This window comes from Antennarius striatus, chromosome 11 (assembly GCF_040054535.1).
Source record: "Antennarius striatus isolate MH-2024 chromosome 11, ASM4005453v1, whole genome shotgun sequence".
NCBI classification, from domain to species: domain Eukaryota; kingdom Metazoa; phylum Chordata; class Actinopteri; order Lophiiformes; family Antennariidae; genus Antennarius; species Antennarius striatus.
The window spans coordinates 5,625,052-5,648,131 of NC_090786.1; the positions used below are offsets into that span (position 1 = coordinate 5,625,052).

The window sequence follows — 23,080 nt, forward strand, 5'->3', positions numbered from 1 at the left end:
CAGATTTTAGCATTTATATTTATTGTACATTTACAAAAATGTCAGGTAATAAAAAGTAGTTGCTATTCACCATAAAAACAATATAGAAAACATTGCGTTTGCCATCAAAAAATTAATTACAGTTTTTCGTAAAGAATAAAGGCACATGTCACTCCGTTGATGACCGTTGGCTGTATTTACACAAGAAAAAAAAGTATTTTCATGTGGTTGTGATTTGTTTTATTAGGTTGACACCCACTTGTGTGTTTGTACATATACAATAACCAGCGCTCACCTTGACACACATGAACATATGCAAAAAAATAAAAAATCATCACATTTTCATTCTGGCAGTCGTACAGACATCAAGCACTACCTCTGTAATTTGTAGAAAATGAACCTTTAGTTGCTTTTTACAGGAACAGAAATGAGGTTGCGTTACGTTAAACATCTAAACACAATAATTGAGGCAAATTTAAATAAGGTGAGGCCCGAGAAAAAACACTATTAGGCACATTTTTTTCTATATACATTTGATTGAAAGTAACCTATATTGATGTATGCAGATGACATTATTTTCTATCTTTTAAAGGTCTGACCTGTGAAGATGTGTAGATACATATGTGGCACTTGTTTCACAACATTGTTTTTGTGCTTGGATCCCAACCTGAGAGATTTAAATTCACCGTCTGGATCCAAAGAAATTCATCATTTGTTATAAAGAACAAACATTCTTACACAACTATTTATGGCCAACAAATGTCAAGAGTGTTTATTGGTTGATGACCTTCTGTTAAGAGCTCCTTTTAAAAGTGTAAATGCATAGGTGTATGTTGTTTGCAAAAGAATTTAAAAAGCTGAAAACACTGAATGTTGTTAAGAAAGTTGAAAATGTAGCAGCAGCACTACTTATTTTATTTTGTTTTTCACTCATTTTATAATGTAATTCTCTTTGCCTTGAACCCAAAAGAGATGGTCGACAGATAGTTAAGTTATTGTTTCATTAAAGAATGTTGGAGGTGGTTTATGAATTACTGTACTTTTGTTCTGATGTTAGAAATTTGATCATCTGTCACGCTGCTCACCCACATTTCACAATTTATTTTGTCTCAGAGTTCAACAACAATCTAATCATCAGCACAAACTTTTAAAACCTACGGTGATAAGAGGCTTAAAGATCTTCAAACGTTCAGATGACAAATACCAGTGCAGGACAGGACAATAGCACCTGTATATGACATCTTTATTCTAAAGAGTGTCTGCTCAGTTGGAAAACTCATCACTGCTCTTTGTTCTCCATCGTTCTTTCTGTTTAACCCCAACCAAGTCCATTTTTCTCCTCTCCTCTCTCCCTCTTCCTCTCCAGGATTGTTTCTCAGGCTGGGCTAACAGGAAGTGAGCACAATGTGTCGGCTCGCAGGAGAGATTACACGGACAGGAAGGGGCGGGCATAATGTTCCAGATGGACAGGAAGTGGCCTTAGCTGTTTGGTTTAACTGATTAGGGGATGGAGTAGAAAGAGCAAGACCGCGCCTCGGGAGATACGGCGAAGCAAACCAGGAGAGAAGGAGGTGAAGAAGAGAGCGAGGTGCGTATGAACCCTGGAGGAAAGCATTTAGAGGGCTTCCAGCTATTGTGTCCATTTATCAATTGACATTCCATTCAGGTCAACCTTTAAATGGAACAATGTCAGAATAAACAGGAGAATAAATACACTATATCATCAAAACTAGAATGAAATTACTTTTAAATAAACAGATGGACTGTCTCATAGACTTATTTCCAGATCATTTATACAGTGAGTCAAAATGTCTGTGATTCAGTCTGTAATCATTTAAATGCAGCTGAGCTATTGACAAATAGATTTTGCCCAGCTGCCGGTCAATCAGTGCCTGGGAACAATATCCTCTGTACTACCAGGGCATACAGGATGCAGAGGATTATTCATTTAAATGTGCACCCTGGCACCCAACGTAAGAGATAAGATGAAGTCAATCAGTTAATCAGTCAGCAAACACACTTATATTGCTGATCGATAATGTCCAATCTCAGGCATTGGGTTGTGTTTCGTCAAGAAGTTGGACAAACTGTAACCGAAGTACACCTGAAATTAACAGATTTATATATAATATATTTATGTAAATAATATAAATTTACCTGTTTTGTAAAATTACAATTTTTAAGAAACCTTTTCAGGTCATTTAAAAGCCAAATATGCTTATTAAATCATCATAATATAGGGTTACAGTTTATGACCTGATGGTAGCCAAAAGGATGAGAGGTTAAAGTTATTCAAGCCACCTCAGAGGCATCATAGCTGCCCAACTAGCTGCCACTACCACTCTCCGTTTCCTGTGTTGTCTGAACGACTTTTGTTCTGGTAGGCCTCTGAGGATCGGCCTTTCATCTCAACAATAAGTGTGATGATGGGTTCTGTCAAATAAACCCTGGGAACACGCCGTAAATCTGTCTGAGCAACAGTAGTGTCATTTCCCTTCTGTCTGTCTCTTTTCTTTTTTTTCTTCCCATAACAGAAGATAACTGTAGAAAATGGGCAAAACAAGAAAATTGCTCCTCATTTTTTTTTTTTTTTCGATGGTTGCATTTTAGAGGAGGTGAGGACATTTGTTTATCAGGTTTCTATCTTAGAAAACCAGCATCAGTGCGGAAAATGACTTGCAGGGATTTATGTTTGATCCTGTAGTTAACTTTACTGACTAACAAATTAGGGTTTCACACAATAGCACATCACAAACTGACTTGTTTTTACATACTTTTAAGTGTTCATGGCTCAGTTTTTCAGAAAAAAACATCAATGTTAGCAATTACAAGCCATCAAGCCATCAATAAATATATGTTAAAAAACTCCAATCAATAGTCTCCTGCTTCAACAAGCTCAGCTTGCAGAAATTAACCATTGTGCTTCGGTGACATTGATCCAGATGAGCGTATTAGCCAGAATAAAAGATTATAGTTTTTAATTATTGTATTTATGGTAATTGCGTAGTGTCTCCATGTAGTTGTGCATTGAAATGACCTTTTTTTTTTAATTTTACAAACCTTTACATGCAATATAGTCAGAGGTGATGAAAAGGAGCTACAGAATGGTGCTGCCTGAATGGTGCTGAGGCGTTTCTGGATTTATAATGGATTACATAAAGAATTTACATAACTGATTAACATTGTTGGCCAGTAGTGAACACATAAAATCAAAGCAGAGTTTTGTTTTTACCTCAGTTTGACGTCCAGACTGTTGGATGGAATGAAATGGTTTTGTCGCATCCTGGTGTTACTTGAAAATTCATGTCAATATTTCTGCAGGGAGGCAACGGGCTCTGTATCTCCAACAAATAATAACTCTTGCAGGAGTTCTGTGAAGCTCTGATTTACTGACTGGCATTGAACACAATAGGTAGGCTCAACACACTCACCAAATTACACTTGATAACCAGCTAGTTAGAAGCAGTAAAGTCTTTGGATAAAACAAGATTGACTACTAGATAGAAGAATCTTGTCCAAAAGAAAAAATGAAGCATATCAAAGATTGGCTCTGTGTGTGTGTGTGTGTGTGTGGTCTGTGTGTGTGTGTGTGTGTGTGTGTGTGTGTGTGTGTGTGTGTGTGTGTGTGTGTGTGTGTGTGTGTGTGTGTGTGTGTGTGTGTGTGTGTGTGTATGTGTGTATTTTGGCATCTTATATGCTAAAAAGCAGACAGGATTCATCAGTATTGATGGTAATACTCCTGTTCGTCTACACCGTACAGTTCGGCCAGGGTCCTGAATCTCGGCCCCCAGTCGCTGAGGAAGTCGTAATCCAAGTTTGACCCGGTGGAGGAACTGTCCAGAGAGCTGAGACTCCCAGCTAAGGACTCAGGCCCCTCATAGCCGTAGATATGGAGAGTGTCATAAGGGAAGCCGTCTCTGTCGTGATCCGCTTCGTCTTTCTTCATCTCGATCATGACGGCCATGTCGCCCTTGCATGCGGTTGGCTGAGATTGGTGGGGGGGTTTCTGGACCATGGCGTAGAGAGAGGGATGGGGGTGGTGGTCCGGGTGACGGAGTAAGGAGCCGTCGTGGCAAGCAGAGGACAGAATTGAGACATCATAGCTGAAAGAGGAATATTACATGTTAATATTACGTGTTAAGTGAGCCGTTAGAGAAAATGTCATATTTATCCCTATTTCTCAACGAGAAAGCAAGAGATTCTTTTTCTTGGCGTAGAAATTATTCAAATGTCTTTAAATCTGGCACATATTTAACTGCCTGGCAGTGGAAATGTCAATAATTATATCAGTTTACTTTCCGTTGCTTGTCTAATCCATTCTTGACTCTATTCTACCTCATTAATTCACACGAGCCATCACGTCTTTCAGATCAAATTAAAATTTAATGATTTATTTGGGAGGAAACTGGGTCAGCAAATTGATGGTTACGGCAAAGAAAATACTGCACATGGGTGGAGTTGATAGACCGCGTAATTCTTAATGACTTTTAAAGAGTGCAAAATCACTGGAACATCAGCACAAAGAAACATTCATGAACAAGATATAAAAATTAATTCATTTATCAAGATTCATGCAACATAAACAGAAATGTGTAAATAATTAAATAAGTGAGTTTGTTGTTTTGCTGATTAATGACTACTCCATTAATGACTTCTCCGAGCTTAAATGAGTTCTTACTTATCGGAGAAATAAGTGACAACAAGACCGTTCATAGCCCCACTGGCAAAGCATAAAACACGAGTGAGAATGTAATATGTAGAATTCATTCACCCAAAGATATTCACATGACTTCTTTAATAGAGATAAGCTCTTAAATTTGACTTGATTGTAAATCAGGAAAAGTGCAAAACAAACAACACAAAGTTATTTCTGTTGCATTCAGGTCCTCTGAGCTGGCGTGTATTTTTTCCTTCTGTACACACCCGTTAGTGTCCATCTCTCCTCCTCCCTCTTCATCATACGTGACCAGCTGCTCGTGGATCTCCCCGCTGTTCTTCATACTGGCCAGAGAGTTCTTCTGGTAGCGCTTCCTCATCACAAACAGGATCACTATGACTGAAAAAAAAAAAAAAAAAAACGGCTGCTTTTAAAAAGTATTCATTCTGTGCAACTGTGTGGAATAGGATTGGACAAAACAGATGTATTTGGATTACAGTGTGCCCTCGCGCATACGTGCATCAACGCTCGCGACTTCACCTCATTGCGGATTTTTGGTAGGCAGTCACGTGATACCGTACAAGCATTCTATTGGCTGACAGCATCCGGAAGTGATCTCAGTTCCGTGAGTCTCGGACTTACGTGAGTCACAAAAGTGCCTTAAACAGTTGATAAAAGTGTGGGAAAAGGTAATACAGATAGAAAGTGGGTTCATATAAGTATGGGGAGGGTCATAAATGTTTAAATTATTGTAAATAATAAGATAAATAGTTTGTCGCTCAATCACGGAATTCGTTAATCGCATGTGCTTCCTGGAATGCGTTAACCGTGAGGAACGAGGGCACACTATTTATAAATGGTACACATCTTTTCTGGGAAATAAATTAGTAGTTCTCTGGAAGATTTTAGACACAGTCACTGACAGAATTCCTCGCCATCTTCACTGCTGACAAAAAAAAGCAACTTCTATGAATTCAAAATCGTGAGAGTAAAAATAGGCTGGAAGAACCACAACGGTATAAGAACTGGGGCTGGAAAACAAGTGAGGCAAGTGAAGCGCTAATGAGGGATTGAGACTAGAAAACACAGCAAGAAAGAGAGGATAGAATGAATGGATGTTTAAGGTGCCTGAGATGTTTGCCTCGAGCATGAAAACCTCAAATGAGTCGGAGACAGACAGAGAAAAGAGAAGGAAAAGAGAGTATAATAAACAGGAAGACAAACTCGAAAAATGTAGGAGAGGAAGTGGAAAGGAGTTTAAGAAAACAATATGAGAAAGACAGGAAAGGGAAAAAAATTGGACATGGGGCGTGATAAAGAAGTGAGCAATTGAGAAGAGGGTGATGGAGAGAAAACAGGAGAATCTATTGAGTTTATTGATCGCTCATCAGGTATCTCTTTGGGGATTGGGGATTATGTTTGCCAGGAGAAATGATGGAAGTCCACAAAGGAAGAAGTTGTGGTAATTAACTGGGTTGACATTAACTGTTGTAGAGGGTACGCATTGCTAAGCCTCGATCAAATCAAATGAGAAGTACAGTCATCTCATCATCATACAGTCCCTGGTCGGCCACGGCTTTATGGTCCCTCTGCTTTGAAAGCTCCATCCACGAAGGAGGGAACTCAATTTACAACTTCGCCAACACACACGTATTTTTGAAGAGGGAATCACACTGAGCTAAATCAGGAGAGCAAAAAAAAAAAAAAATCTTGCTGTGGTCCTGAATCAAACACAAAGTGAGCAACAAGACATAAAAACGACTCCTGCTGATTACAGACACACTTGTAAGTCATAAAGGTTAAAGCGAGGCTAAACCTTTGAATAATCTTAATGCCAGATGGTGACCTTTGAACAACAAACAGGAAGTAGAAATAGTTCAATGCCTTGTTGTTTCTTTTGTCTGAGTAAGAAAGTGGGCTGAAAAAAAGCAGTTTTTCTTTTTTCTTGGTGATGTTCTACATCCCAGTTGTCAAGGTTTGTGAGGAAAGTTGACCAGGAAGAGAGAAAGAAAAGAGAAGAAAAGAGAAATAAGGAGGTAGGAAGGCAGTTTAGGGAACAAGGAAGGAATGGGAGAAGTCGGGGTTTAGGAAATCAGGAGAGGAGACCGATAAGGAGGAGGATACATTTGACATTAGATTAGACCCCGAGCCTCAGTCCTGATATGACCCTCTTTCTCTCTCAGTGGACGGGCAGCATCAGCCATGCCTTTTTGTCGAGGGCGAGCGGGACTAATTTAAGTTTGCCTGGGAAACCAACAGATTAATCTTTTACAACACATGCTTTGCAGTTTAATAAGCTCCGGAGATATCAGACTTAGAGGGACGAGAGAGGAGGGGAAAAAAAGAGACACTTTCTTTGTACAAAAACGACTGAGAGAAATTTCTTTTCGTGTCAAACCCGACTTTTTGTGAGAAAATGCATTGGTGAATGGGGAGTGCGGTAAATTGCTTTAGGCCCTGACAGATAATGGCAAGTGCATTAAATAGTTAATCTGGTTTGCGTTGGGGGGTGTTTGATAAAGAGCAAGAGAAACCAAAAGGGGGAGAGAGGGCGGTAAAGAGAGAGAGAGACCCAGAGGGGAAGAGACTGAGGAAGAGGGAGATGAAGGAAAAATGGAGGGGAAAAGACGTGATAGTGAAGGAGTGTATTAATAGTTAATAAGTTGAGTTTTTGGTGGCGTTTGATAAGCAGGCGGCACCTAAAGACCCGATAAGCTCTCCTCATTACCACTCCTATTCTTCTGTTGCTTTTCCCACAATTCTCCTCTTCAGCATTTCCCTTCCGTAGCCTGTTTCTGTCTCACTCTGTCACTCATTCGACCTCACTTCACCGTCTCACCCGCATTTTCGTCTGTCTGCCTGCTTCACCCCCTCCACCTCCCATAAGTAAGACTAGATGTAAGGTTTTTTTTGTTCTCCATCTGCCACACCGCCTCCATCCCTCTTAGTCTTTTAAGTTCGTGTTGTCTTTGCCTTTCTTCCTCAGTACTTCTCATCCCAGATCCCTCTTGTTTAGCCAACTATCTCTGACGTTTCTCTCACTCAACTTGACAAGTGTCTCTTTTTTCCCCCCAGAAAAAAGGGAGCAGGGGGCGAACATATCAAAGAGAATATCAAGCTTGCACAACCGCAGGCATCATTTCTACATCCGTCATTGCATTATTCATAAAACCAACAATGAAGAGAGGAGAAACGTTCCCCACGAAACATCATTTATCACAAAGCAAGGACAAGCGGATCCGTGCACATGCCTCGAACATGGCTGGCTTCCTGCATCACTGAAGCTCTCACAGATTGCCTTTGGAAAAATAACTCTGTGTTTGAAAACATATTTTACACCTGTTGAAGATATCAAGCAAATATCAACCCAATTCATCAACAATTAATAATTCCCCCTAAATGTCACCAAAATAAACACCATTTTGCAAATGCCATTAGTGTCATAGCCTTAAATAAAGCCACAGTCACACAGGAAATGATATATTTAGTTATTATGCTCATTTGGAGTGTAAATATTAAATTTCCCTCTGGTTCCCATTTGTTTCTATTTCTAGCAACACAATATGATCATATCCGAATTTGGTGACCTTATTCTCGCTCGCATGTTGTAAATCAGCAAGGAGGAGTTTCAGGTGCCGTTAACATTAATTTTAGATTAATAGTGATTAATATGTTGTGGCACGTATATACATCAGTATTTTACTACAAGAATGGTTCATGCGTTGCATGTTCTATAGATAAGCTCAATTTTATAAGATAATTTCCATTTCAGACACCAGTAATGGAATGGATATCCAAGGCTTTTTAAATCATCCACTGGACTTTAAGAAAGTCCAGTGGAAAGTCCCCTCTGACACCCCCTGACACCTCCATCAACCATCATTGAGGAGCCAGATGGGTTTTAGCTAGTCGTTGAAATGTGAATAGCACTGACCACACCCCACAGGGTTAATAAGCTGGGACAAGACGAGCCACCATCAGAACTGAAGAAGCCTCTTGAATGAGAAACGTTTTCGAGAAACTTTCTTAAAGTCCAGTGGATTGATTTAAACAGCTTTGGATCACCATGACAAGGATAACTGAGAAACTACACAGACATGATGCAATGGATGCAAATATAATGATCTGCAAAAATCATCCAGGGTCAACACCTCTCTAACAGGCTTTTAATCTTAATGAAATTACAAACACGCTTTTCTCTCCACAATACTTTCACTAGTGCACGATTTTAGCATCCACTAGAATAAATGCACAGACGCTGAATGATAAGTTTCACCTTCTCACTCCCAAACATGAAGAAGCAAGGCACCAGTATAAAAGACAACTATTTAACATGCTAATGAATGCAGAATCTGACTGCCTCAGTGGCTTTACCTCCAGTAAATAACATAAAAGAAAAGACTACATCAATTTAACATCGCTCTCCGATTTCATCGTCATAAGCAGTTAAACAATGATGCAGCAGAACCTTTCCTATTCTATGCATTCCCATGACTCAAAAGTCACTGGCATCCACATTAACCTCATGAAACTTGACTACTTGTAGCTATGTCTGACACTCAGATGCAATATGGTGGCTAATGTAACGAGGTCACGATGAGGTCATTTGAGAAGGGCTGTGCAGACCTTGGTAATGAATGTTTCCACCAAAGAGGGAGGCTAAGAAAGAACAGAAAAATAAATGGAGGGGAGAAAGAAAGAAAAAAAACCCTCCTGACTCACCCAGTATGGTCAGAATGCAGAGCAGGATGGCTATCAGTGCGTGAACGCTCACTCCCATCCTCCGAGCGCCGGCTTTACACTGTGTAGCAATCCGCCTGTTGTCACACCGACATGACTGCAACAGGGAGGACACACAATCACGGGTCTGTTGGCCTAATCTGAGTGCTATTCTCTTAAAGCTGCTGGTTCTGACCAAAGGAATATTGAAAAGTAATTTTTGCATTACATGCAGGTCCTAAAATAATCTCGGTTTAGTGCATCACAGCCCACACACAGACCTTTATTGCCAGTTTGGTGATGCTGGTCTGAATGGGCCGTCCCCCATCAGTGATGCGGACATACACGCTGTAATCCTTGGGGTCATCCAGGCTGAATGGCCCACTCCTCACAATGATATCTGCGGTGTTATCTGAAGAGAGAAACACATCAATACCCACAGCGAGCGCACAAAAACATGACCAGTCTTTCCAGCACACGGATTTAATTTACCTGTCTCCGAAACCCATGTCTAATTTGTCTGACTCATCACTTCATCTCACTAAAGCTGTTTTAATGATCACTTGCTTAGTCTTTAAAGTGTATTTGCAAAGTGAGCATCAGATTCACAGATAAAACAAGATATGAGAACAACAAGAGAGTCATCACACAACGGCAGACAGATCGTTTGCGATTATCTGTCAGTTCGGTGCATTTCGGATTCGAGTCTTTCAAGATTATAAATAATGGCAACATCATTAAAACTCAAATTTGTGGCATCCTGAATAAGACCCACAAATTTTTTTAGCGCTTACATAATGCAATGACATACTGTTCTTCCTATTGTGACTGGAAACGCATGGTCCAGAAACAATATGTCCCCTGCGGATGGCCAATTTATGAAAGTCAAAAATGAAAATACCAATAAACTAAACATCCAAAAAAGCACCAAAAGGGAAAAGTATAAAATAAAGAATAGGAATAAGAGACTTGAAACAAACAGCATGGAACAGAACAATGCCTTTTCAGCAGACCTGACCAACAATGCAGTCATTAGTCAAATCCCTGACAGGCACAAGTTTCCTGCTGAGACGAAGGGGAGAACGTTTTTCCACAACATCCCGCCGTTGGAGGAATTTCAGAGAACACAATGACAGGAAGGAGTCTTGTGAACGTTCGAACATACCTCCGAGACGCTCTGTTAAACCTCTCAAATAGAGCTCAGGTTTAATGGAACATTTAAATAAAAACAGAGCGTTGCTGACATTTGCACACAAATTATATTGGTGTGAAAGTATCTAACGTAAATCTCTTGGCTCAGCAATTTAATCTATCCTAAGGCCTGTTGTGGATGTGTGTTTTTTTCTAATTAACTCCATCCTTCAGAGGCCTGAAAACATAACGGCTATTGTTAATTCTGAAGCGAATGATTATTGATATAATTGAAAGGGCACATTTCTGAGAAAGACTTGCAGCTCTATCAGAAAAAAAAAAGTAAAATAGAGAATAATTTCTCACAAAAGTTGACTGTTAAATATCTGAAAGTATTTATTATTTTAAAAGGCACCAAAATAAAATTTGTTGTCTGTCCATCAGCTAATAATGCTGAAAGAGTTCACCCAGTCTGCAAGGATGGATGTATCTGTTGAAAGTTCAGCGTGTCTGACACTTAAATGAGTTTTATATATCAGGTCCCCACCTTGAAGAGATTGTGATGCCACTGGAGCTGTATGTGTAGGAGGACATGGGTACTGATGCTGCTTATCTAACTGAATAAAAGATGAAAACAGCTTCTGTTGTCCTTCATCACATCCCTCCACTCGGTCTCCTGCTCTGTCTTTGTTTGAATTCATTCATCATGGGTTTCTGTACATTTCTCACTGTCCTCTCGGTGTTTCTTTTGTCTCATCTCTTCTCTCTCTGCATCTCATTAGTCATTTTGTCTTCATCTCTTTGTTTTCTCTCCTTCTCCTCTCTCTTGTCTGTCTGGTATTAATGCGGTGAGCCTTGTGTAGCTGGTCTGAACACAGAGTCCTGTCACTTCGCTGTGCAGCTACACTGACTCCTGGTGTGTGTGTGTGTGTGTGTGTGTGTGTGTGTGTGTGTGTGTGTGTGTGCGCGTGTGTGTGTGTGTGTGTGTGTGTGTGTGTGTGTGTGTGTGTGTGTGTGTGTGTGTGTGTGTGTGTGTTTCTAATGAAAGCCTTTTTTTTTCGGCAAGTTTTAAGGAGCTGGTAGTTGATGAATATTTTAATAGCCCTCACTTTGCAGCTCTTGTTGCGTGAGTGTGTGTGTGCGTCTGTGTGTGTGTGCGTCTGTGTGTGTGTAAGTAGTGTGTGTTAAGTGGTGTGAGGTGCTGTCAGCTTATTTTTTTTTGTATGTGGGGGGGCACAGACGAGACGAGCCACAGGGGACAACAGAGATTCGCACTGACGTCCAGCACTTAACGAACAACTATCCCCCTCCTCTTTTCTCTTTCCCCTCCCCTCCGATCTCTTTCTCACATTCACCTCTTCACCTGCACCATCCCTCCCCTCTCTGTTTTTGTTTTCCTCCTTTCCTTTCCAAGCTTTCATTTGTTTGATGTCACTGTTGCACATTTTGTCACTTTTTCCTCCCCTTGTCTCATCTTGTTTCTCTTTCCCACCTCCTGTCTGAAGCTTCACATCTTCATCTTCCCATTTACTCCTCTTTTCTCTCCATTCTCAACCGTCTCCCTCTTTAATATTCATCACTCGGCTCCTTTCAGTCGCACTTTCTCAGTTTTCTTCTCTTTTCTCTATTTATTCTAATGTTTATCCTCTCTCGTGCTTCATGTTTAGCTCCATCACCCATCTTCCTCAATCCTAATCTCTTCATCTTGCCTCCTTTCATCTTTTCTTCCACCTCTGCCTCGTCTGTCTTTCCTCCTGCTCTCAACCCTCCTGCTAAACCCGTCAACCCCTTCAGGCATGAGCAGAGGAAATAGACGAGGCAAGTTCGTGCCTTTTTACCATCTGTTTATCATCCTTTCAGTATGTTTCAAGTTTCACTTAAATTAAATAGCAACACTTCACCTAAATCTTTCATCTGACTACCGTAGGCTTTCATCTACTCCCACTTTTAATATTTGACTAGAACAGTTGGTAACACTTTTCTCCGGGCTTTCATGTATTATAAGGGCATGTGATGATCAAAAATGATTAAAACTGTTTCGCTTGTGCCCTTTTTTTGGTCCAAAGTTGAAAAACCTAAATAGACTTTGGAAAATCTGATGTAATAGAGCACCAACCTACGCCTAAATATCAATGTCTGGATTTCATTGAACGACTGTAATAAGTTGCGCATCATTATAGCAGCCATTGTCTATGTAAGTTGTTTTTTTCACATTTATATCCTATTTTTACTCCAATTAAATCTATTGACTAATTATAATCACATATTTTCCTTCACATTACTTATGATGGAGCTGGCAGCAGCCAGTTACTATGGCGATAGATTTAAAACAGTATTTAATGATATATCTCTGCCTTACTTTGTACAGTTGTAGCTGCTTGAATTGCTAAAACCTCCTCCATTATATATTTAAACAGTAACTGTAACAAATAGTTGTTTTAACAATGCGAACAATCTCTCTGTCAACCCACCTCTTTGGACAATACAGAAATATTAATATTGCTGTGAAATTCATAATTTATTTTTCCACAGGGGATGAATCAAAAAGGATTATTTGGTGATCCTTGGAGACTTTAATCTATCGCCCAGGGCTGCTCAAAATTAATTATTCCATTCAGTTATTCAGGGAAATGTTTCAGGACTTACCACATGTACATCTTATTCAGATATTTATGACTCTTAGATGATGTATTTCACTCACTACGCTGATCCCCTGACGTTTGTTCTAGTGGCCCCATGGTAGGAATTGCATTATGTACTAAACACCAGCATATTAGAGTTGTTATTGAGAGCATGATAACATGCTGGCATTAGATTTAGGTCAAAGCACCACAATGGGAAAGTACAGTCTCACAGGGCCGCGAGCATGACTTCACTGCTTGTACAGACAAATATATAATGGTCATTATCGGTGTTGGAGAGCAGTGAACTACCTGTAATTAAAGAAGTGCTTAAAGTGGATTTTATAGCAGCTTGTTGTTGGTTGGTAGAATTAAATATTTGCTTGTGATTTAATTAGTCAAGTCGTTTTATCTTTATAGAAACTGCAGAAAATGTTGGGTCATAAAAGGAGAGGAATGATTTCCACTTTAATTCCCTTTCAAACAGCCTCATACCCCTTCTCAATCCAATAGCAGTGAAGGCATCCATTAGGTTTTTGCCAAAATTGGTCCAAAAATGTACATATATTTTCCATTTTCATGTTCAAGTCAAAGTTCAAGTGCAGTCATGCATATCCTTACCAAATGTTTGACCTGATGATGGATTTTTATGCACTATTTTCCATTATTTTTACATTTAAAAAAATGCCCCACAGTAATTTGTTACATGCTCCTCCAACATCCACTGCAGGGAGGAGTTTTGAATACACAAAGAAGCATCTGTGAGTCCACCAAGGCACTTGCTCTCATTATTTTCAATATGTGCTGTTGTGCACTCTAGACAGCACTTATGGTCCCAGACAGGCTCTCTAAATTCCCCATCTGGCTGGGAAAACCAAAGCATGCTTTGAGATGTTAAAATAATTTCAACTTTCAGCAAGAAGGCACTGCCTCGAATGAAGTTTCAACCGTTGCATAGCAACAAGTGCTGAGTCCAGCAATTCCTCTCAGCAGTGTTTAGAGTAACAGCCATCAAAAGGAAGGTAAATCTGTTTTCGGTGGACACAAAGACTTACTGCCATAGTCTTTAATGGAGAAGTTGGAACTCTCACTGGCCAGGCTGAAACTGAATGAAGCTGGCTGGTCGTCTTTATCTGTGGCTCTCAAGGTTCCTATCACCTATGGAGTGATGAAAATAAAATGAATCCATCCCAGACACAGCTTTTGTTCATATCCAGTGCAGACTAAATGTATTTAGCATACATTAGCATACATTCCACTTGTATAAACACCATCAAACTACTAACGTACAGTTTGAGACGCAGATTGTTGGCATATGCATATTGCAGCTTTTTTTCATTCAGTTGATTGTGTTTGAGGACACTAAAACTAAAATGCCTAGAAATAATGTAATCGATGAGTTCTGCTGTTCATGCCTCTAACTTTTGACGAACATCACTGCATCACTTTCATTTTAAGAGAAAAGAATTGCAGTATTTTAAGACACTTCGTCCAAAACTGATGCAAAACTTAGGAGGCTAACGCCTTGGCCTCGGATCAGTTTCGTATTTTCAGTTTGTGATGCACCACGCTTGAACTAAATGCACTTGATATAACACATCTTCTTTGCAAATAAGATGAGGGATGCAAATTATAAATTCAGTTTATTATGAAGTGACAATAATAAGCTTCGAGTGATGTAACACATTTTCAACATCTGCTTCATATAATTAATATAATGTGTGTTTCTTACCGTATTAGTGACGTCGTTCTCACAAAGGAAGATGTCATCCACGACCAGTTCAGGCTTATTGTCATTTATGTCCTGAACTGTGATGTTAACTTTCACGAATGACTCCAACCCTATAATATGGAGAAGAAACTGCAGTGATGGCAGCTGGTTACAGGAACTACTTTTGAGACTGCAGCACTTACTTATCTTGCGTCTCACATTGTGCTGACAGTGGAAATAGTCACAAGAAATGCACAAGATTTTTTTTCTAGCAATCCACCTGTAGGGAGTCTTTACAGCTCAAGTATTAGAGAATGAAAAAGTCTGTCTGACTCATCATGTAATATTATTTAATGCATATTTCATACTGAATGTGGAGGTGACATGAATCATCTTGCTATTTTCTTATTATCTTTGTTCTTATACAATCTCATAGCTGCTTATCTTTTATTTTAATGCATCTGACTGCTTTGCCACGATTCGGATTAGAAGTGTATGTCTCTCTGCTAGAACTGATTAAGGTCAAGTGACGAGAGAGATTTCTATTTGTGAGCCTGTGTTTGACATTTTTTTGTCACATTAAAGCAGCTTTTACATTTATTTTAGATCAGTGATGTTTTTTTGAATGTGCGTCTTTGGATAAATGTGCAGGTCTCTTGCCTGTCTCCTGTGCTGAGATTTCGAAAACTATCTTTAGTACAGTACATGTACTGTATATCGAGGACCTTGTCAAGCTCAGGGGAGCATTGTGTTCCTTAAACATCTTGACAGGCCACTAAAATAGATGTCGGGATTTCATTCATTGCTGGTCTAAAAATATAAAGTTTGATTTCGAAGCTGCAAGTGAACAAAGAGAGCCACTAATGCGATTTTCAAGCTTACAATCTCTCGTTCCCACGTGAATCACCCAGGTGTTGTGGCAGTATCGTAAATCTATATGAAGTGAAGCCCATCCTTCAATAACGACACAAGGGCTGCTCACTTGACAAGAAAACACCGTTTTGTTTTGGGATTTTTTTTGGGGGGGGGGAGCTGTCTTACTCCCTCTATGTTTTGTGATTAATTGCTATTGTTGAGGGACACATATGGTATTAATTTTATCTAAGGTTATATTGCGCAAAAAGAAACAGGATTAATAAACCACTGCATGACCTACCACTTGGCTCCTCCTGTGCCATAACTTGAAACACATGTGTGGCCTCCAGTTCCCTGTCCAGCCTCCTCAGGGTGGACAGCTGTCCCGTGAATGGGTTGATACTGATCGGACTATCCTTGTCTAAGATGGAGTACCTAAGCAGAGAAAGCAATAGATCAGTGCAACCCGAACCCTAACGGTCTGTAAAGGAACAGTAACATTAATAATACTTTGCAGGCGTTCAGCATCATCATACCTTATCCTCTTGTTGGCTCTGTCAGGGTCCTTGGCTGTGACGGTGCCTATGTTGTTCACAATACTTTCTTCCACCACAGTAAATGTGTACACATGCTGTGTGAAGACCGGTGGCTCATCTACGTCCAGAACCTTGATGTTTACCTGCGAGTTTTAAAACATTCATAAGAAGAGAAAGACGTGTTTGGTGATCAGTGGGAATCCCAATGAATTGGAATGGAACTTAACTTTTTTGCTCTTAGTTTTGCAATCAGTGACTGTTAAATTGGGAGTACATCAATTTTACTTTTGGCCGTGGTGCAATTTGTTACTGGCTTTATGATTTTAATGAAAAGTAGGTTTATATTTTTTCCTGGAGGGAGACTTGAAGGCTTGGTTACCTGTGCAGTGGTGATAGCACTATTCATATTCTCAGCTGGGAAACGCAGATTTTCTCGCACCTGGATGGCGAAAGTGTAGCTGTTCGTAGTCTCAAAGTCTAGAGCCTGTGGATAAAAGCAATACATGGATATGAATACAGGCTTAAATATGTTAGAATATCTGTTAAGTCTCTCAGGATTTCATTGAAAATGGAACATATAGCTCTTTTGTTTACTGATTTAGGTACAGTACGTACGAGTTTAATTCGTTGCATGACTGAACTCGTAAGTCAAAGAACTTGTATCTCAAATGAATTTTCCTCATTTAAAATAACTGGAATGATTTTAGTTCATTCAACCTTGTAAAAAAGCCCCAAACGCCTAAATTATGAATAAAATAATTATTCAAAAATTATTTTAAAAAACATTATGTTTATATAAGTTCCGTAAACAATGATAAAGTATGAAGAGAAACACAAAAGTCACAAGCACACACGAGCTATGCCTTCACTTCACGGACAATACGTTGGAAAGAACGAAATGCGGTCTCAGCTAATGTTGTATCCATCTCTCAACTTGTGTTAGTGTCCCTAACCTCGACACGGATTTTCATTTGTACGTCAAACAAAAATATGGACCGAGCAACAGCTCGCATCTCAAAAAACTCGTATGTCGCGTATCTAAAGGTACTACTGTATTTCTAAACCAAAAATTTTGAGTTCCTACGAGATATGATCATAGATGGATTAAGTGAAGATCCTTTTCCCTGTTAACTTTGAGACTTAATGTCTCGACAGTGGGAAGCTGAGGTGTTTCCCCTTTGGATTTATTCTCAGATGTGTTCTGTACTATAACTCTACTTGTTCTTGTCTTTAGTGTGGGGGCACATTTGCACTTCATTCTCTCTGTGCTCAAAGCATCTCCTGTCCTCATACTTAGTGCATTTACACCTGCGTCACTTCACCAAGGACAGCCTGTCTATGACAGGTGTAAAACGGCACTAAATTTCACAACTCAGCTGGAACAACCTTGGTAAATTTATACTTGGGATTTGAGAAATGTCAACTTTTTCCTCCATTTAGAGCATGTTATCAGGGATAGAAATACCTCATTCCTTTCACCTTGTCAACATTGGCACATAGTCAGACTTTTAAAGTAATACGGATACATTTTCTATTCATTAGATCCATGGCAGCAGGTACTGGTTTCTGTCAGTTTTCCATTTAACATTCATTTCCCCTGTATTAGAAATAACCTCCCGTTCAGTTACATTTCTCTGGCTGGCCTTTTTATCTGTTGATAGTACACCACAGGTAGACATATTCTTGTAACTGGATTACTCATGGTAACAGGTACACTCAGTTGCACGGTTTCAAAGGATGTGTAAACAGCTTAACAAGAATAAGACCTGAACCGAAGTGTGGCTGATAGCTGGCTTAGTCTGTGTGTGTAAATACAGTTGGCGAGAAAGAGGAGATGGGCTACAGAGCAGAGATATGATTGGTGGATTCCAGGTCAGTGTGAGTACAAGGTATTACAGACCTCATTTCATTAGAATACCTTTTTAGGTTCTCTGATGCCGTTAATACTTTGAAGAGCACAATCAGTAAATTGCAAGTGTAAATTGCTCAGGCAACTATAAGGTGGAACAACATTTGTTGAGGTGTAAATGTCGGGGGTTTATTCCGGTGGTGTCAATACACTCCTGAAATCTGAAAAGATATACTAGGCTTTCAACCACTTCCTACTTCCAAGAGGTCACTTACATCTGAAAAGCCTCTGCAACAACAAACATATTGATGGTTGAGGGAGGTGGTGATAATGTTATTACAAAATGTAAAGCAGCAGAAGTGGAAACTAATGACATACTCTGCGGTCATTTGTGACACCATTGGGCACATTGAGAGTTTTTTGTATCATTGTGTCTGTACAAAATTGTCTTATCCTAGCATATTTTTTAACTTTATCAAACCTCACCTGTATCATGAAGAGTAAAAATTAAACAAGTAACAATTACATCAAATTCTTTTCAACCTCAGTTCTCTGGTCTGTCTGCCACTTCCAAAATAAAATTGCAGTATGAATTCAAAAATAGCCAAATACTGAATAAAAGAGGGAAGACAAAAAAAACTGAAATACCAACAATTCCAGAATAAAAATGGAGCACATTGATTAATTTATGCCAAAACAGGTATTTGAGTCCATTTGGTGAGGCTGTGGTGAAAACAAAAACAGTGGGGAACCACTTTTCAAATGAGCCACAAATTGCAAACTGCAATTGTGGCAGACAACTCACTGAGTATGGGAGAAGAAAGCATTTAATCAATACTCTCACTCACTGACATCAGTGAATACCAGGGGGGGATTTACAAATACATAAATGAAAATGACTAGATAAAGGGTTCTTTACCACCGAAGCCTCCTACCTTTTTTAGCATGAGCTTTCCGTCCTTGTGTGGGCTGAGTTCAATATCGAACATTTTGATGTCACTTGGGATAATGAAGATAGGTTCTTTGTTCTGGATCTGATCTCTGTCCTCCAACTCCAGCGTGCCGATCTTCTCATTTACTTTGTGGTCCTCTGGAACACGCAGATCATATGTTCCTGCATATATGAAACAGATATATTTGTAATGGTATGTATCCAAGACATTTACAGTAGATATGCAAAGAACAGATTTGGATAGTTTTTTATGGGGATATTATTAACATCATTGCAGTGTGTCTAAAGCTTTTTTTTAACAATTGAATTTATTTTTAGCAGCCATTTGCTTACTTCGGGTGAAGGACACTAAGTTGTCATTGGTGTCTGCGATGGTGATGGTGACAGAAGTGGTAGCTGTGCTGCCAGAGGCCATTCCTCTCATGTCCTGAGCTTTAACCACAACCACGTACTGACTCTTGGTTTCACGGTCCAGAGTGTTTGTCTTGCATCTGATCTCACCTGTGGACAGACAGTAGAAAGGGTGTTACCTCTGAGGCTGGGACTTATATTCAAGCTGGCTGAAAATACCAATCAGCACATCAACACTTAATTTGAGAAAGATTATGGCTCAGGCATCCGAGCAGTCAGCCTACCTGTTATGCTGTCGATTTCAAAGGCAGAGTGGCTGTGGATCAGAGAGTACCTGACCTCTCCATTGGCAGTGGAGGGGTCATCGGCATCGTCCGCCTTCACCTCCATCACTTTAGTTCCTGGTTAAGCATAAATGTAAAAGGGTATTAATATCATCGTTAAAACCAAGTCACAGTACCACTCTGTGATTATGTGCTAACGCTGTTATCTAAGTCAGCTATGTACCTTCTTCACAGATGGATGTGCTAATGAACATGACAGGTGCTGGCAGGTGTTTAATTTGCTGCAGACTGTTCACAGTCTATGTATTTTTAATCGAAGTCATCACTGGGGACTAAACACGATGTTCTCCCAGTGATGAAAAATTTGTGCAGCAAGTATTTGTTTCATTTTTCATTCATGGTTTTGGCAACACTGTTTGGAACAGGATGATGTTGTCCCCCTATAGAGACCGATATACAACATACTGCATGTGCAAGGTTGGCGACTAATGATCCTTTTTGAAGTAAACTGTTGCAGTAACTCACCAATCATGGATCTTTCCATAATGGATCTATTATATGCTCCAGGGAAAACTGGAGTGTTGTCATTGATATCAGTAACATGAATTTCAAAGTCTCCGGCATCCTCTATCAAGTTGTTGTTCCCATCATACATGCTGGCAGTCAGATGGTATGTGCTCTTCTCCTCTCTGTCCAGGGCTCTAGTGACAAATAGATCTCCTTTGCTATCTACTGTAAAGATAGTGTTGGCTCCTTCGCCTTCAAGTTGGAAATTTTTAACTGTCATTGTCTGGCTTGACTTTAGCTGCGGAAAGAAAAATATACAATAAGTTTGATGGTCTCCTCCCTTAATTTAAATTTTTTGAGCTGATTATTCCATTACAGATGCCCAGATATTCTTTGAATTGTTTAGATTGCGATTTTCAGACGGCGATGTCAAACTGCTAATGCTAACCTACCCGTCCTATCTTGTAGGGACTGGGCGCAGGTTTTTCTTCCTCCACGTACATAGAGTTCCATATCCAGTCTCTCTTCTGCCTGAACAAAATAGGATGAGACTCCTTCTTCACAATCTCAGAAGGGCCTAACTCTTCAACCACAGGAAGGGCAGGATCTTCAGCAGCGGCAAAAGAGATAGATAAGGCTACAGTGGCCACAAGCCCCATAGTCCACAGCTGGAGCCAAGCCATCATCTAGAACAGAAAGAAGCCAAAAATTAGTGAAAGGCTGGAGCAAAAAAAAATAGCGGTGAGGGAAGGAAGAGGCGGTTACAGAATAAGTGATGTGAGGAAAAGGCATGAAAATGGAGGGGGTGAAAACGAGAGTGGAAGCAAAAAAGAAGAGAGAGGAGATCACATTAAACCCACTTATCAGTTGTGGACAGACCCCTTTGCTGTGCCAGGGTGAGACTCAGAGTGAAGGCCAAGGACTCTCTGTCCCCATGCCGCCAGCCGCTGAGCTTGAGGTCTATAGCTATCATTTAGGAGCAGGGCTCTTAAACCTTTTCAGCCTGGGACCCAAATGAAACATTTAGCCCCTCATCATGGGACCTGTGCTGAGGAATACCACTACTATGGTCCCATGGGAATCTATTAAACATGGGCCTGTGACCCATTTTAGGTCTTGACCCACCGCCTTAGCATGAGAGAGAAAGTCGGAAACAGAAAGAATGAGACAGAGATGGAGAGAGGAGCTGACATTAAAACCCACTTAGGATGTCTGTCTTTATCAACCATTAGAGGAAGGCCATTTGTCAGAAAGGGACTATTTGACATTTTGAGATCTTCATTGGTATTTCTTTTTCCCCTTTTACTACAGCTCATCAAATTGCAGATAAAGAGAAAGAGTAGAACACAGTGAGAGACTTGTTGCTAATGCCAGTTCTTGAAATATAAGATAATTGGGTCAGTTTTGCATATTCGATTTAAAGTCCAATTCCATCATAGTGATAGACACTTGCATCAGTAAAACCAAACCGCAGCTTCCTCATGTATTTCAAAAACATGCCTGCATTTCCATGTAGATGGCTCGGACACAGTCAGCTCGGGCAAATCAAATGCATGCCTTCGTTAAGCAAAAAAGATTTTATTTGGCTCAGTCTTAGACAAGAATCTGGCACATTGGATTCCTAATGGGGGATGAAACCATGTGTAATAAATGACTTGGTCTTAACATCAATTATATCTCAAAAGTCAGCCTTCCATAACTAAAAATATGTTTGTTTGTTTGTTTGTTTGTTTGTTTGTTTGTTTGTTTTCATGGCAGTACTATATTGTTCATTGTTACCATCTCCATGGAGCTGTGATGTTCGATCCAGAGAAAACTAGACGTGTTCGACCTGGATGACAGCATGATGGGAATCACTGAAATCAACCATATATGGAATCACAAGGAAATGCAGGTCATTAATCAAACCCTGGTCTCTCTTGAAAAACGTGAGCAATCCAACCATCTGTAGGTGTTATTTATGTCATACTGCACCAGGGTCTGCCTGAGGATTGGTCTTAACAAGGATCCCTGACCCACACACTGAAAACTTTAACTAACAATGCACTTTGTTGGAAACTTAAAATGATGCCATACCCAACATATATTTAGATGCAGTATTGTCTGCCTACTTGAAGGCTAGTTCCCGTCAACATCACTGGTGAGTGTTACATCATAAAAATAATTGATGCTCTATGCAATGTAACAAAGACACAATTTAGATAAATATAACTGAGTGAAGGAGAAAAAATAAGCATGCTCCATGGCTGTGTCTTATTTTGAAGCACCAATTTGTTGGAATCACAATTAAATTTCAACTGAACTAGCACCTCAACTGATTTGTGGCAGCAAGTTTGGAGACGTTTCACCAACTTGCATCAGTTGCCCTCCTGCTAGTCAGGTCTGCTTGACCAAAATAAAATGTATGTGAGCGCCTTATACATTTTATTTTGCCTACATTTCACAAACAGTAGTGATCTTCAATTTCTCTTCCCAGTCCTTCTCACAGGCCTCCATAGTTCCCACCCACCCACCCCACACTTGGTTCTATCTAATAAAGCAGAAATGCCAGGGAAATAATCTTCCAAACATTTTAGTCTATCTGAACTCCAGAAGATATCTTAGCGCAGCCCTGTGCGCTCCCCGTAGACAGATTAGTGCATTTTATTGTCTTCCAACCATTAGGGGCGGCGGGAGATTACGATGAAGGGATTATAATGGCAAACTCTTCTCCCTTTAATGGCCTAATCTCATATTCCACTGACCTCCTGTGACCTCTTCACACAGCGCCCCACAAATCAGCTCAAACAAAGACTCAACATTGTTTTTCCTCTATTTAGTCCATACCCTTTTGTTTTGGTTTTATTTTTCCTCCTGTTGTTTTCTTTGTAGTGTTTCTTTTCAGGACTAGATTTACCAAAAAGAAAGGAAATTATCCTAGACTTTACC

General features: G+C 39.8%; 1 protein-coding gene across 1 annotated transcript in view; it reads right to left on the reverse strand.

Annotated features, from left to right (window-relative positions):
• The window catches only part of cdh5 (cadherin 5), a 29,476-nt gene continuing 6,396 nt past the window's right edge, over positions 1-23,080 (reverse strand). Inside the window, exons 2-15 of the mRNA XM_068328350.1 lie at positions 20,605-20,838; positions 20,171-20,450; positions 19,646-19,762; positions 19,344-19,511; positions 18,994-19,172; positions 16,589-16,693; positions 16,210-16,352; positions 15,975-16,108; positions 14,840-14,949; positions 14,163-14,265; positions 9,637-9,767; positions 9,359-9,473; positions 4,903-5,035; positions 1-4,082 (exon numbers count right to left, since the gene is read on the reverse strand). Of these exons, the coding sequence (XP_068184451.1) occupies positions 3,698-4,082; positions 4,903-5,035; positions 9,359-9,473; positions 9,637-9,767; positions 14,163-14,265; positions 14,840-14,949; positions 15,975-16,108; positions 16,210-16,352; positions 16,589-16,693; positions 18,994-19,172; positions 19,344-19,511; positions 19,646-19,762; positions 20,171-20,450; positions 20,605-20,838 (2,337 nt within the window). The 3' untranslated portion in view covers positions 1-3,697. The remainder of the gene's footprint in view (positions 4,083-4,902; positions 5,036-9,358; positions 9,474-9,636; positions 9,768-14,162; positions 14,266-14,839; positions 14,950-15,974; positions 16,109-16,209; positions 16,353-16,588; positions 16,694-18,993; positions 19,173-19,343; positions 19,512-19,645; positions 19,763-20,170; positions 20,451-20,604; positions 20,839-23,080) is intronic.